Source organism: Stigmatopora argus, chromosome 2, assembly GCF_051989625.1.
Source record: "Stigmatopora argus isolate UIUO_Sarg chromosome 2, RoL_Sarg_1.0, whole genome shotgun sequence".
Taxonomy (NCBI): Eukaryota; Metazoa; Chordata; class Actinopteri; order Syngnathiformes; family Syngnathidae; genus Stigmatopora; species Stigmatopora argus.
The window spans coordinates 10129520-10145120 of NC_135388.1; the positions used below are offsets into that span (position 1 = coordinate 10129520).

The 15601-nt window shown below is 43.0% G+C and overlaps 2 protein-coding genes across 5 annotated transcripts in view; one reads left to right on the top strand and one right to left on the bottom strand.

Moving 5' to 3' along the window:
* The window catches only part of cog4 (component of oligomeric golgi complex 4), a 38660-nt gene that overhangs the window by 2095 nt on the left and 20964 nt on the right, over positions 1-15601 (top strand). For 2 of the 4 annotated variants that reach the window (XR_013297817.1, XR_013297819.1), the window contains exons 5-20: positions 73-266; positions 328-433; positions 739-896; positions 969-1027; positions 1464-1588; positions 1675-1793; positions 2092-2258; positions 2334-2502; positions 2736-2798; positions 2873-2986; positions 3058-3150; positions 3220-3303; positions 3392-3493; positions 4249-4377; positions 4799-4962; positions 13068-13133. Coding sequence is in view for 2 of the 4 variants with exons in the window: in XM_077590503.1 (XP_077446629.1) it covers positions 73-266; positions 328-433; positions 739-896; positions 969-1027; positions 1464-1588; positions 1675-1793; positions 2092-2258; positions 2334-2502; positions 2736-2798; positions 2873-2986; positions 3058-3150; positions 3220-3303; positions 3392-3493; positions 4249-4377; positions 4799-4933 (1817 nt within the window). In the remaining 2 variants the exon portion in view is untranslated. Of the gene's footprint in view, positions 1-72; positions 267-327; positions 434-738; positions 897-968; positions 1028-1463; positions 1589-1674; positions 1794-2091; positions 2259-2333; positions 2503-2735; positions 2799-2872; positions 2987-3057; positions 3151-3219; positions 3304-3391; positions 3494-4248; positions 4378-4798; positions 6010-13067; positions 13719-15601 lie in introns of those variants that run through there. The other 2 variants (XM_077590503.1, XM_077590510.1) reach the window with 2 other exon arrangements.
* On the bottom strand, positions 6434-14916 carry gnao1b (guanine nucleotide binding protein (G protein), alpha activating activity polypeptide O, b). Its single transcript, XM_077590546.1, has 8 exons — positions 14427-14916; positions 14209-14251; positions 10301-10442; positions 9775-9935; positions 9481-9609; positions 9128-9257; positions 7807-7960; positions 6434-7718 (listed from the first exon to the last, which is right to left on the bottom strand). Exons 1-8 carry the CDS (start codon positions 14542-14544, stop codon positions 7531-7533), a joined length of 1065 nt encoding a protein of 354 aa, XP_077446672.1. The 5' UTR covers positions 14545-14916; the 3' UTR covers positions 6434-7530.

Below are 15601 nucleotides of genomic sequence, written 5' to 3' on the forward strand. Positions count from 1 at the left end.
CTCCATTTTGTCAAATGACCATTCCCGATTATAATGCGCAATTTTGATTGACACGACCGTATTTTGCTACAGGCAGCACGGCGGATGCCAATCTGCTCCTGCTGCAGGAGGCTGAGCAGAAACTGAAGGTCATCGTGGCCGACAAGTTGGATGAAGCCGTGGCTGCCGTGGATCTGGCGCAGGTGGAGAGATTTTTCAAGATCTTCCCCTTGCTGGGCCTCCACGAGCAAGGCCTTGCCCGCTTTGGACAGTATCTTTGCTCTCAGGTGAGTAGAGAACAAGGGGACTCTAAAAGTCTTGATGTCTCACACACACTGTCATACACAGCTGGCCTCCAAAGCGGAAGAGAACCTGCTATTAGCAACGGGGGGAGATTTGGGCGAGAAAAGAGCTCCTCTCATATTCGCAGATACGCTGACGCTGTTGCTAGAAGGTCAGTAGAAAGAATTGATTATACAGATTATATCTTTATATATTTGTTGTTCTAAGAAATGTCCTCATTCTCACAAGTCTTCCATCTCTGAAGGTTGAGGGCATGCCTAGAGTGCCCCTCTTTCAGCATTTATAAGTCGAGCCTAAACTTAACGATGGGTTAAAAAAAGGGAATTATAGTCCAGAAAATACAGTACTTAGTGCCATCCGCACTCACATTTGTTGATGTGAAAGTCCTCGTAATTGCTTCCATGCATGTTCTTTTCTTTGGCCCTTAAAAACCTGAAAACTTCTTGCCATTTTCAGGCATTGCCCGTGTTGTGGAGACCCATCAGCCTATCGTAGAGACCTATTACGGTCCGGGACACCTCTACACGCTCATCACTCACTTGCAGCAGGAATGTGACCAACAGAGCCAGAAGATAGTTGACCGGTTCACGCAGCAAAGAGGATACCTCAGCAAAGTATGTAGTATATAAATGACAATCAGCATTAATGGCGAACACGATATGTTACCTTCTCAATGCTGAATGTAGTTTCAGATTGTCCAGAGCAGCATGATGAAGAGTACCCCCGGAGAGCGGATCGAACCCAGGTATGGCAGCCAATGAGGCACCAAAGGCCAATATTTTAAACTGTTTCATGCATAAAATTTTATTTTGTATACTTGATGTCATTGAAGAGCGATTGTATATTGATATTAAAGATATTTCAAATATATACAGGCAGGTCCATGATACAGAAGATAAACCATTGCTGGTTCACAATATGTCCAATATGAATATAATTGAAAACAATAAAAAAAAGGATACTTTTTGCATCAAAGATGAAAAAAACCCTCACGCCTGCAGAAGAGCCAAAAAAATCACGATTTAAAAATGGCATTTTGGGCACCTTCAGTTGAATTTGTGGTACAAACCTGGTAAAATGGCATCCAAGGCTGTAAAAAAAAATTAAATAAAACTTTAGTCCCACTTAAAGATTGTGGTTATTTCTACTATTTTAATCACTGTGTCTAATGCCTTTAACAGAGAGTTGGACCCAGTTTTAGCCGAGGTCACTTTAATGAACGCGAGGGCAGAGCTTTACCTGCGCTTCTTGCGCCGACGTATAATGGCTGACTTTGAAGTGGGAGACCCGCAGAGCATCACACCGGGTAAATAATGTGTGGGATTGTTGTCTGTATTTGACATTGAACATATAGCTATTTGAAATTTTTGTATGTGTGTGTTTGCCCATCAGAACATAATCAAAATGTGGAGAAGCTGCTCAAGCACTGCGTGCTGAGCAGGAACATGCAGGAGCTCATTGGATACTACATTCCAATGGAGGAATACTACATGAGAGAGTCTGTTAATAAGGTCCGCCATCTGCTTTTACTTCAATTTCACTAATGGCGTATGTGCAGAATATAGAAATAAAGGGTTGCAACAACAGACACTTGCTTTCGTAACCACACTTATGATATGATTGGGTTACGAGCAGGTAATTGACATGGGGCCAATTTTCAGGTTAACGCTTAATAGGGCACTCATTTAAAGGAAAAGGCAAAATGAGTATAACCGAATTGTGAAAGATGAATGGTGGCTCCAAAACTCAAACTGTCAGATCACGTTTTTTGTTGTCATAGTGGGATTTTCCTTTCTTCTTTCTTTTCAGGCGGTTACAATGGACACCTTTGAGAAAGGTCTGCTGACATCCAGCATGGTGGATGACTGTTTTTACATCGTAAAGAAGTGCATCAGTCGAGCTCTGTCCAGCTCCAGCATCGATTGCCTTTGCGCCATGATCAACCACGCCAACTCGGTGCTGGAGTCCGACTTCAGGTTCGCGCATCCGAAACGGACTCTGTGTGTGCTGGGGCTCGCCGGGGTCTCATGCTTGTGTCCTCTACCTGCCAGGGAGGTGTTGTACAACAAGCTGAGGCAGGGCTTCCCAGCCACCACGCTGCAGGACATCCAGCGCGGTGTCAGCAGCGCAGTCAGCCTGATGCAAAGCAGCTTGCAGCAGGGCAAATTCAACACCGATTTCAACATTGACAGTGCTGAAAATGCCAAGGCTGCTTTTTTGGTGAGATCAACACACCCTTTACACACTGGAGATAACCTTTATAGTTCAGACCAATTGAGCCAGCGTATTATTCTTCCAAGGGAAAAGCTAATCGACACATTCTGGTTTGAGTCAGATGACACGTATGCTATTTGGCCAATTTTACAGAGCCTAAGTCCAAACTGATTGAATGTCTAGTGGTGTCAGTGGTACTCAAAATCTTCCTGACTATATGTGACATTTGGGGCTTTCAGGTAACGCTCAATAACGCTGAGGTATGCAGTGAGAATATCTCCACGTTGAAGGGGAACCTCGAGGTAACGTCCATCACAGATTTGCATGGCTTTTCTTAGTATTCTTCTGCTCAATTGCGCCTTTGCGTTGTGTGCAGAATGATTGCTCCAAGTTGTTCAGTCAAGGGTCGACTTCCGGCGACCGAGCCAAAATTGAGAGCTGCTTGTCCGACCTCGTGAACACATCTACCAAGTTTAAGGACCTTTTGCAGGTCGGTGCTGCAAAAACACCCACGTTCTAAATGACGTGTACACGTTACAAAAGCCAACTTTGCCTTCTTAGGAGGGTCTGACTGAGCTGAACACGACAGCCATCAAGCCTCAAGTTAAGCCCTGGATCAGCAGTTTCCTCTCTATCTCACATAACATCGAGGAGGTCACACATTCGCTCGCAGTGTCGGCGTGCCCTTGAAACATCCGCGGTAACAGCCGCTCTGGTTTACAGGAGGAGTTTAATGACTATGAAGCAAACGACCCCTGGGTGCAGCAGCTCATTGTCAACTTAGAGCAGCTAATGGCTGAGTTCAAGGTACTTTGCATACTTATGGTCCGTGCTCAGAAAATGTCATGTTCCTAGAATTGGCATACATTTTTTGAACTTCCTCCTTGTCCACTAGACAACCATCTCTCCTCTCATCTACGACACACTGACCAGCCTGATGACCAGTTTGATATCCATCGAGATGGAGAAGACCGTCCTCAAGTGCTCGTTCAGCAGGGTAAGGCATAGGCACAATGTAAAAAATAAATAAATAAATACATTCTATAAGTCAAGCTGGTTTTGAGTAAACATAACTCAAACTCTTAGGTATTCCTAAGTAACATATTTTGAGTATATTCTAAGTCATTTAACAAGTTAACAGTGGTATTTTATCAAATGAGTTTTATTAACTTGTATTACTAGGTTTGTCATAACTTGGCTAAATAGCATTAATTTACGTCATATTGATAGCAGTATGCAATTCTTTTTTTCAAAGGGTATTACTGTTTTTATAGCTAGCATATCTAATGCTAGCTTGATGTGTTTTATAGCTAGCTCTGTGTATTATAGCTAGCTAATCCCACGTCTGTTATTTTGTTAGTATCCCCCATTTTAAACACTTGTTCTCTTTCGCTATCCATCCACATTTAGTTTTTTGTTATTTACTTCTGCTCTAACAATTATTTTCTCGGATTTCAAATGAAACATTTTGTCGGTGAGAAAACCGAGTTTGGCCACAAGGTGGCAGCGAGCGCCACGGCCGGCCTTGTTGCTGACGTGCTAAGGCTAACGATTGAGAGGCCTTCAGCAATAATTGATCAAGTCCCTGACTGGGAGAAGGTCTTTGGCATGATTGTCTCTTGCTACGTTTTCAACAATGTCTTAAGTATAAATAGAACACCACAGCAAAGCGCTGGTAACAGTAGAAGTGCGTGTGAATGAAAATCTTGGTTTAACGAAGACACAGATTAAACACAGGTATTTCCTCTGCAGCTGGGAGGGTTGCAGTTCGATAAAGAGCTTCGTTCCCTCGTGGCCTATCTCACCACAGTTACCACCTGGACCATCAGGGACAAGTTTGCACGTCTCACGCAGATGGCCACCATCCTTAACCTGGAGAGGGTAAATTGTAGTGCTTTCCGGAACACACGAACGTATACTTCGGGGGGATTTTTCTGCCTACAAAATTTAGTTCCATCTCGGCCATCAATCAAAATTTAATTAGAGTAATATGGAGAACATGCAATGATAGCCTATGGTTTGGTGGACTGCTAACACTCCCAGAAATGGTCCCAATGTGTATGGTTTTCAAGCAGTGTGTTACATTCCATGTAAAAAGACAATTTAGCAAAGAAAATTACACATGCTGCTTAAATAAATACAAACTATTTACCTTTGAAAGCCTGTTAGCTAGTGCTAATTAAGATTAGCATTAATTTGAGTTAAAAACAATGTATATTTACAAATAAAATTCATAGACAAGAAATGTAACAAAATCCATCATTGTGAAATATTCACCGTCCCTTGTTTTTGCTTCAAACAGGTCACTGAGATCTTGGACTACTGGGGACCAAACTCGGGGCCCCTTACATGGCGTCTGACCCCGGCAGAAGTGCGTCAGGTTCTCGCTCTGCGCATCGACTTCCGAAGTGAGGACATCAAGAGGCTTCGACTCTGATGAAATGCATTTGCATAAAGACCATCCAGGTTTTTTGTTTTTTCTGTTAAGTGGTTCTACCCAGACTTGGGCAGACCGTGTTAAAACATTTAACTAAATGCTCTGATGTAACTGATTGACATCCATTGACGGGGATAAGCAGGAGGGTCATCCGATCGCTGCCAGCCTATCCAATTTGAAATATATTAGATTAGATAACTTTATTCATCCCGTATTCGGGAAATTTCAGATTTTTCGCAGATTGGACATCTATCACCATCAATGGCAGCTAATGTGCTCTTTCTACTTAACACGTTAGCTTGACCGTCAGGTTAACCACAAAAAAGACTGTTGCAAGGGTGCACCTCGATTTTTTTTAAACTTAAACTCGTAATATTACAACAGGTTGTGACCTAAATGTGATTGAGCGCTCTTGTTAAATATGACACGAGTCTTAGATGTGTAATTAAAAGGTCTATTAACGGCGTCACTCCGGGAGTTTCAACCTGCTAACCTGTAATTGCGCGAAAGGAGGCTGAGACGCCAGGGCGAAGCGGAGCGCTAATGAAAATCACAGCCATTAAAGTGACAGAAGCGGGTCAGACAGCTGATCCAGCCCGCTCATTCAATAAAAGAATGGCCGCCGGTCTGCGAGGATGAAACACTTTTAACCTAATAAATCACTCGCCCGCATTTTTCACATTCATCGCGATTGGATAATACGTTTGAGCGAGCGCGGCCACGCGAGAGCTGCTCCTAATCTCTTGGATAGCGAATGCTTTCGCGGCGGTCCTGTTAACCTAAATCGGGGTTGTTCAAATGTTTTTCTTAGAGAGCCCCTTTTCTGAAATGTTGAAGGAAGTAAGGGCCAATGGGGGGGTCAAGTTTTAATTTTGTTGTTGTTTTAACTCATTGTCGGCATTGACGGCGATAGATCTACCCATTTTAACTAAGAGAGACTGAAGTCAAATTGGATTCGACACTTGATCAATATAGGCTAGCCTTTGCAGTTGAAATGATGTCTACAAATGTTAGCGGCAGTCAATGTGTTAAGGACTACAAGCAACATAATGATTTTGCATAAATATCTATTCATATGTTTGTGTGTGTGTGGGAGGTGTACTTATTTACACTACTAAAACAAACATAGCTGAACAAAAAAAAATCAAGGCAACACCCAAAAAGTAAACAAATTAAAACCAACATAGCTCAATTTATCACATTGGATATTTTTTTAGCTAAATTTATTTATGAAATGAAAAAAAAATACTGAAATTGTAGACTGCTCCCTACATTGAATTCATCATGTTGGGTCACGTGTGTTATGTCACTGAGCTACCGGAGAGGCTCCATCTTGAAGCAGAGAAATGCGACAGAGAATAGGCTAAACTCAAGCTTGCTGTGCAGGCCATATTCAATAATGTTTTTATAATTTACTCTGTGCCGTCATTCAGCCACCCCCGACCTAAATCAAGCGTATATTTTTTAAATTTGAGAGCATGAACACACGTACGCGAGGAATAGTTAGGAAAAGTGTAGCTTTAATGTAAACACAACATTCGATTGGCTCAGCACAAACATTCCACATGAGCGCAACCAATGAACTACAGAATAAGATGGGATGTGGCACAAAAACATTCACAGTAAAAAAAAAATCTGGTATAGTTGTAATATATTTATATACAATACGGTGCTTTTAAGGTGAGGGCGGATAGAATATGAGGGGAAACGTGTATACAGGAACGGGGTGTGGGAAATGGAGAGCTGTACTTTTTGTGAAAAGGGACAGATAAGGGTGGGTGGGTGGTGGTATTAAGGTGGAGTTTTTGAATATGAGACCCCTCACAGACAGCGGCTGTCTCTGATGATATTCTCCTTGTGCAGTCTTCTATGTCTAAGCAGATTTACATTGAGGGCTACGAGCACAACCTTCCCTGTCTGGAAATCAAATGTTCAGGACGATGGAGAGAATGGGACATGAGGCTTTAATAAATAAATGATTCTATGGCCAAAAGCTTAAATAATCACCAACTATGAATCTAATCTGTTTTCACATGGTTGGCACCGATATGATTTTTATTCGACTTATGTTTTCCTTTGTGACATATTATTGGCCAATAGGCGATCCTCTTAGTTTATGAGAGCACTCTAGCCAGGATAATACTTCCTTTCTGTTGAAGTACAAGAGAAAAGGAGTGGAACGGACCTGCGGGCTACTGGGTCATGTGTGCAGCCCGATCCTTGTGCCATGTGAAGGGCCCTCCCATTCCCGATATATATCTTCTGTGTGGTCTCGCCATTCTACAGCTTTTCCGCACCATATTTGAGCTTATTTGCCCCTTTTGCGCTGTATTTCTGGCACCTCTCCTTGCCCGCTCATTTGACATTCATAGACAAAACCGGGGTTGCAAACTCATAAAGAGGAGGAAGAGGACAAAATCATGACATGAATCCGACGCGATATCTGACGGCAGCTCTTTGGGTCCGTTACGGACGTGTAGAATTACATATTTTTGTGTGTGGGTGTGTGTTTGTTTTTTTTGTTTTTTTGTTTGTTTTGTTGAAGTATCATGAAAATTACGGGCAACACATCGCGCACTCTGCGGCGACGGCCGTGCTCAGTATAAGCCGCATCCTCTCAGGTTGTTTGCGATAATGATGTCGGTGACGGCGTCGAACACCACCTGGATGTTCCCCGTGTCCGTGGCGCAGGTCAGGTGACAGTAGATCTCCTTGTTAGGAGAGCGGTTCTTGCTCTCGAACTGAACCTGAATGTAGGCGGTGGCGTCGTCGTAAGTGTTAGCACCTGGGGGAAAGATATATATATATTTTTTTTAAGTGCGCGGTCAGTTTCCGGAAAGGTGGTTGGGGGCCAACGAGACCCCGGCGCTCACCTGTGTATTCGGGGAAACAGATGGTTAGCGGCGACTTCTTGATCTTCTCCGCGAAGAGGTCCTTCTTGTTGAGGAAGAGGATGATAGAGGTGTCGATGAAGAACTTGTTGTTGCAGATCGAGTCGAACAGCATGAGGGATTCGTGCATGCGGTTCTGCCGTGACAAGAGTTGTTTACGTTCAATCCATTGTTTACTCTTTGGCTGCCATTGACGGTGATTGACAAACCAGTTTTTACTCTGACCACGAAGTCAATTTAGAATATTACCACTTACAACACGGAAGTTAAAAAAAAGAGGAAATGTTTCTACTTCTCTAACATCGTTGGGCAAATGACTGTTATTATTATTATTATATATTTTTTTGCCTTAAATACCTGGTGTCCCAATACATGTACATCACATTTTGGTCACGTAGGCAACAATATTACCATTACAAGTGTAGACACCAGGACTAAATTATAATGATATATTTTATATCTTATAATTCATTATTTTTGCTTATTTCCATATAACTGATGAATGAATACACTTTTAATCTAAGAATGTGAATAAGAACAAAATCATTGCAATTAAAATCAAAAAGAGAAATACACTATTTTCTTATTTAACTCTGCTACTACTAATAACAATAGATATCTAATTTATTTAAACTGGGAGAAATAGCTGTAATTGGTCCTCATTTGGAGCCAGTGATGGCGCAGGGTGTCCAATGTGACTGGGGTGGGCTGGCAGCGATCAATCGCCAGTCAAAATGAATAGCAGCCTGTGTTAAAAGATTGCCCTAGAAAAGGTTTAATGATATTTTTTACTCTTTGACTGTCAATTACGTAAAATTGGACACACCCCTTACACTATCGTACCCTAGTCTTTTCTTGCATATCAAAAATATATATAGAAATTCTAATAGGAATAAGTCAATGGCGCCGAAACATGAACATTTACTACTAGCCATCTAGGTTCAAATTAGTTCAAATTAGCCTATCGCTATCATTGGCAGCCAATGAAGTACTGCAACTTTTTTTAGATGTTGACATTGGTACTGCCATGTATTTTTCCAAGACTGTGGTTCACTCTGAGAAATCATGTGCTTCTCTCACCGCTTGATACTTTAACTTGAGCTGAACCGCGACAAAAAGCCACCAAATTGGATTCTTGGCCTGACAAAAGCACCACTGTTGCGCTTATACAAGCAGCAATGTAAGATTACAAAATTGCTGCGCAAAGTGATTCAGAGGAATGACATGTACAGCATTCTCAAGTCATTACGCTACCGCCTTTCATGTGGCAATTTTTTCAATCACTGATTGGAGCTCCACTCACAGTAGTTTCGTCCTCATGGAGCACCTGGTCGTAACCACTCAGAGCCACGCAGAAGATGATGGCGGTCACATCCTCAAAGCAGTGGATCCACTTCTTCCTCTCTGACCTCTGACCTCCCACGTCAAACAGCCTGCAGAAATAGAGATTCATATTCAAATGGGACCAGTTTGGGATTGTCCATCAAGCGTAGCGACACTTTGGTCAAGCCAAACCAACATGTCCTACTGGAGATCGAACTTTCTTTTCATGGTGATAGAAGATAAGAGTCTAGGATTTCATTTTGGGGAATTCATTGTTCTGCGTGGATCTTGAGAAGTCAGTCGAAAAGACTCCAATCGAGCTGTTGGACCCACCTAAAATGGAGGTTTTTGAAGGTGAAATGAGTTTCCACAATGCCAGTGGTCTTCACTCGGGTTCTCAGAATGTCCTGTTCCGTGGGCTGGTAGTCTGTAGCCCCAATCCGGTCTAAACTGTCCAGGTAGCTGTGGACGATAAGGCCAAAGATATTAGGATTGCTCCAGAGAGTTAGCTCGTTCGATATCGCCGAGGGCGATCGACATCCGATAGGGAGGACGGGAACGACTAGGGTATGACCATGTCTATTTTCAGAATTTGGGAAAGGCTGCACGTTGATCTGCGCTACTCACTATTGGGCCGAGTCGTTGAGCTGGTATTCGCGGGCCCGGTTGAAGCACTCTTGAGTCCCTGCGTCAGCCCAAACGCGCTTCATGGCGCCGAGGAGCTCCGCAGAGTACGGCTCCGTGTCTTCCATGCGACTAACGACGTCGCACACCAGCTTGGCATCCGCCTAGAAGTTGAAATAACAAAAAAAAAAATCCAAAGACTTTGAAATTCTTCAACAATTTGACAAGAGGGTGGACAGGAAAGACAAGGGTACGGCCAGGCAGGGAAATATTTTTTTTCTTTTCTCAAAGCCACGTCTGGATTTAGTAGTTGTTTTCATGTTCCCTTATTTGTGGAGTTGCGCGAAATAGTCTTTGATCAGTTGAACTGAAAAGGCACACTTCAGATCGATTTACGTGGCAGATGATCTAAAATTCATTTTTCGAGGCGCGCAACATTTAATCTGGAGAGTTAAGGAACAGGCGACATTTAGTATATATAACCCGGTGAAAGGGTTTTAAAAGGATTTGGTATCCGAGGAAAACGGACTTTTCGATCCTTGTCTCCAAACTCGATTCCCAGTGAGTCCATGGCTCGCAAGATGGCCGCCAAGCTCTGGATGGTGTTGCTGTAGACCACGGGTTTATACTGCTTCACGTCATCCCCGGAGAAGCCATCTTCGTGGATAATCCTGCAGGCGCACACAGATATTAGCACAAGGAAATGTCCCGTTCTGCCATATGTTACTGTTGGCCCTCAACTGCTGGTCTTTTTTACCTCAGGACATAGAGAGAGAAGCGGGAGGGAAAAAATGGCTCCAGTGATTTACGCCATGTCTGCATTATGGAGCAGACTAAAAAACTATTACGCAGTGGACATTTATTATTGTGCTATTTAAGCAGTGTCTAGCGTATGACTGGCAAGAAAGTTCTCATCTATCAGTCTGTCCAAAACTGGGCTGCCACTGACATTTATAAATGTAATAGATGAACCAGATCAGACCAGTTTTTTTACACGGTAACTTGTGCATATGACTATTTACACCCCATAAAGTAGGAAACCGATCAACCTCCCAAGTATGGTAACTGCCAAATTAACGTTATTTAACTCATTCACCGCCATTGATGCCAGTGAACAGCCATCCCATTTTGACATTCGATGCGAGCCCTCCCAGTCAAAACGGATTGGACGCCTAGTGCCAGTAATGTAACGTCCACGCTGCAAAAAAAATCCGCCCAACAATTTCTGCCCGTGGAAAACCAAACAGGAGCTTTTTAATATTTTCTAGAGATGGCTGTGTGCAAAATTGCGCAATTATGGATGAGAAGCGAGTAAGGAAAAAAAACACAGTGAGACAGGATTGAATTAATAAAGAGTCCGGGTAAAATAACCCTTAGTAGTTCACGTAACAATTTCGTCAGCACGATTCGGGCCGCTAAGGCCGTCATTTTGAAATTTCCTGAAGTTGCTTTTTTCTATCAGTGTCTTTTTGCTGTTATTTTCTCCCAAATATTGTAGACATTCCTTTTGCTCACTGACAAAAGAATCCGAAACATGTCATTTTGTCTTCCATTTTAACATCTGCCGCTTGGACCAATCACGCCAAAGTGTAAAAATAGAATTTCTCTGTCAGTGCCTAGCACAAGTTAGTGCATGGCCCCCATCCCCCGCCTCAAATGGGCTTGCTTTTTGCAACTCAATTATTCATATCCTATGAGGCTAACTTTGTACCTCCTCTCTGCTAAGTTACCAACGTGAGCCATTTGCAGTCTTTCATGTTATTTTTGTCTTGCGCGAGCTCGGCTGCCCGGCTGATGTAAAACACAGCAGAAATCATTTGACGTAATCTACCATTTTGAAAGTGGAACTTTTACAGCATCTAATTTCCTCTTTGGGGTCCACCAAGTATTACGCAAGTTGGTCATCTGGTTATACGTGCACATTAGGGCTGCTACGATAAATCGACAATTATTTTGAGAATGGATTGGTGGTTTAACATTAGAATTCCAAGCCAAAGCGAAATGGCTTTTCTTACTAAAATTCTAAATTTCCCCTAACTATGATTGGTTGTCCATCTCCTTTTGCCCTGCGATTGGCTGGGCACCGATTCAGGGTGTCCCCCTGCCTCTGGTCCGTAGTCAGTTGGGATAAGCTCAAGCACCCGCCATTACACCATTTCATAATTTGATTAATTTGAATCAATAGATCTAACTCCATTTTTCATTAAAAAAGTAAACTCACAAATCATTTTTTTCAGTGTGAAAATGTGTTTTTTACATTTCTGTAAACATGATTGTTTTTGTAATATCAAAATGCCATATTTGCAAACATTTGCTACAGAAAACAAGTATTCTGTTACGTAAATCCATAATATTCAGATTCCACGTTTTCCCAGGCATCGTATTTCTGGACCAATCACGCTATTTTTAACGTACAACCCCGTGTAAAAGAACAGCAATTATCATATGAACCAATTTGTCCACTCGTCACAAACAAATTTAGTGATTAGTCAACTACAATCATCGATTCACCTCACATCAATCATTTGCAGAAACCCTATCAGTTTTTTATTTGCCCTTCTATCTATCCATGCATGTACCTATTTTAATGTGGCCTCCACTGTTGCATTCGCCGTCGTTATGGAAAATAGACGTCTCAGAGGAGAAATAGGTAAAGAGTAATGAGGAATCTGGAATTTTAGGTGGAGGGGGGGGCTTACCGAGGAGGGGAGGCTGCACTGCAGAGGCGCTTCACATCACAAAATTGACAATAGACTCGGACGATTTACCCGGAAAACATCTCGAAACTTCACTAAGAGGGTTAGGATGCAGCTACAACAGTGATTTAAAAACATCAAAGAGTGATTTAGCTTAGGTTTAGATGCGGTTTCTAGAGCCACATTTCTGCGTAAATCCGCTTTTATAGGCAAAGTACTCCCGCCGATATCGGGCACTTAAAGCCATTAAGATTAAAAGCAGAGGTATTCACTAATGGAGCCGTGCTGACCTCACACACACACACACACTCACACACACACTCAGCTCGGAGAAGAGGAACAACACCCACACCGCAGCAAACCACGGACCCGAGCGAGCGGAAAGCCCCCCTCCTTTCCGAAAAGCCTTGTTAACCCTTTATAGAGTGGTCTTGTAACTCGCTGGCTGCCATGGAGCTCCAGTCCAATTTCAATTGAAATGGAAAGCTTTAATGTCATTGTACTCACATATACATATACATTTTTGATTGGGAGTGATAGGTTTTGAAGAGTTGGCGATTTGATCGACAGCTTACAATTTCTCTGTCTTTTAACTCTTAGGGTGCCATTGATGGCAATAGATGACCACGAGAGAGGACAGGAAAGACTAGGATATGGCAGGCCAGGGTGAGTTTGACATTTGATATTCACTGGCAACGCATTGACTGCCGTCATTGGTTGTCAAAAAGTACATGAACCCTCTGAAGGGCATTTATAAAACATATCGGTCGCCGTAAGACGTCCAATCCATTTTGACTGGGAGAGGCTGCAGCGAATGTGTGCTGCAAGACCTCTCGGTGAAAGATAAATGATTGGACGTCTGTCGTTTTTGATGATAGGCAATGAGTTGAATATTATGACATTTCATATGTATTAACTTATTGGGTGCCGTACTAGAGGTTTTTTTCCAATTTTATAAATAATTTAGTCATTTTTAGATATTCATGAAAATATGAGACAAACTAATTATGATGAATTAACAATGGAGGCCTGGCTTCTAATAGTAGGCCACAATTCAAATGATAATACATATGGTGGCCCGAATCACCAAAAATTATGCATGTCTTTATGGTGTAAAGTATTTTTTTAATATATGAAATATTCAGTTGCCCTATAATGTGTTGACTGAATTGTAAGTTTATCACTGTCTGCGGAAAGAAATGAGTTAGAGATCATGAATATTTTAAAAAAAAATCATTTATAGTGTATTAGGGGCCATAACTATACATGATATTGGATGTTTTTTGTTTATTCCTTGTATTTTATAAATTTTGTTTTTATTCATTTTGAGTTTATGTATTTATTTTTAAAAGCATGATAATAATTATTTTAATTGCCACCTGGTGTCCACCTAGTGCAGGACTTCATGGGGTTAATTTTTTTTTCTTCTACTGACCAAAAATAGTCACTTGCCCTAACAAGGGCTAAGCACATTTCAGCACCGAGGTTGAGCGAACAGCACCCGCCGATCAAGGCGTCTCCTCGTCGGCCAAAAGGTGCTTCAACCTCCGGGCACTTCTCTCGGGCTTCGGCCTCTGGAAACATGGCGGCTCAACCGAGAGGAAAGGAAGGGTGGGGAGGAGGAAGGAGGGGCAGGAATATGGAGGCCCTTTTTTCTTCTAACTAAATCTAATATTTATGTATGTGCAAGGCCTTAAATAAGACAGAATATTTCTAAAATGTGAGAGAATAAGGGACTTACTTCATTTGTTTGACGATAGTGCTTTTGCCGGACTCCCCTCCGCCTAGAAAGCACACAGAAGGAGGGAAGGAGGGAGGGGTTGGCGACGATTGCTTGAAATCAGTACCACGGAGAGCACCAGCGGCCCGACCGGGTGCGGGAAGGAAGGCGGGGACGCGAGCAAGCAGGTGGGCCCGGGGGGGGGGATGTTGGCCCTCTTTTCCGGCATGCGGTCTTACCGAGCAAAAGCAGCTTGACGTCCTTGGCGGCCACCACCCCGTCCTCCTTCAGGTTCTTCTCGATGGCCTTGCTGCGGTCCAGAGCGGCTCGCTCCTCCGCGCTCAGCGTACATCCCATGATGGTGACGAACAAGCGAATGAAGGAAGAAGCAGCGTCGTGTTCCCCCCCGCGCGGGTTCCGCCTTGGTCCAGCCCGACGCCCGCCGACTCCTCAATCAGTGCCTTCGCCTTCCTTGTCGACGCTCTCACCGGCTCCCGCTACAGCATTAGTAGGCCCGGATTGAGGGCAACCCGAAGCACTCCAGTCGGTTTTTTTTCGCTCTCCTTTCGTCTTGCTCGGTGCGCGTCTCACTCCGTCCCCTCTCTCAGAGGGGTTGGGGGCGGGGTGGGGTCGTTGTGAGAGAGAGCCTAGCTGCGGGGCTGAGGTTGTTGTTAGGTGGGGAGGAGAGGGCTGCTGGTAGGGGGTGTGGGTTGCTCGCTCTATCTCGCTCTCTCTCCCTCTCTTCAGGGCGGCGCTGGTACTGCCGCGACTAAACCCCCACGCACCCCCCCCCCTTTTTTTTTTCCTCCCTTCCCTGCAAGAGACACACCTCGCGCACACGATTTCGTTGACGTCACGGCTTCGAATCACGTCGTGAGAAAATAATAATATTCAAATGAGGCAAGTGACCTTTAAATGGCAAACGGTGACCTCCTTGTCTTTCTATTAGGGGGTCGCAGTCAGATGACTAGTTTCATGTGGAGATCGTTTTCATAGAGTAATGGAAGCTATCATCATGCTCTTTCGCCACAATCGACGATGCAAGACGTCCAATCGTCCTCCTGTTGGGAGTTGAGAGGGGTTTATCAGGAGGAAACGTCCAAGCCAATTGAAGTGGGAGGGTGGCAGCTAATGAACGCTCATGGTGGGCAAAAGTGTAGAAATTGTAGGGATATACGAAAAATAGTATTTTAAAAAAATCTCAACAATTCAATTGAAAAGGCAGCAAAAAATCCTGAAATTTAAAAATCATAAAGATGAAATAATTCCCAGTGATTTTAGAATAATACATCTATCTTAAAAACATAGAGGATTTCACTCATTTTGAAGTGTATGTATTTGTAATCAATTGCTTCTATTTCTAATGGGATGTTTTTTAAAACATTTTTTTAGATTATTAATATATATTTCACTT

Coding starts and splice junctions, on each gene's coding strand:
- gnao1b (XM_077590546.1), bottom strand. CDS start 14,544: ATGGGATGTACGCTGAGCGCGGAGGAGCGAGCCGCTCTGGACCGCAGC. Junction 14,252..14,426: donor CGTCAAGCTGCTTTTGCTCG/GTAAGACCGCAT, acceptor TGTGCTTTCTAG/GCGGAGGGGAGTCCGGCAAA. Junction 7,961..9,127: donor TCCATGAGGACGAAACTACT/GTGAGTGGAGCT, acceptor TTGTCACGGCAG/AACCGCATGCACGAATCCCT.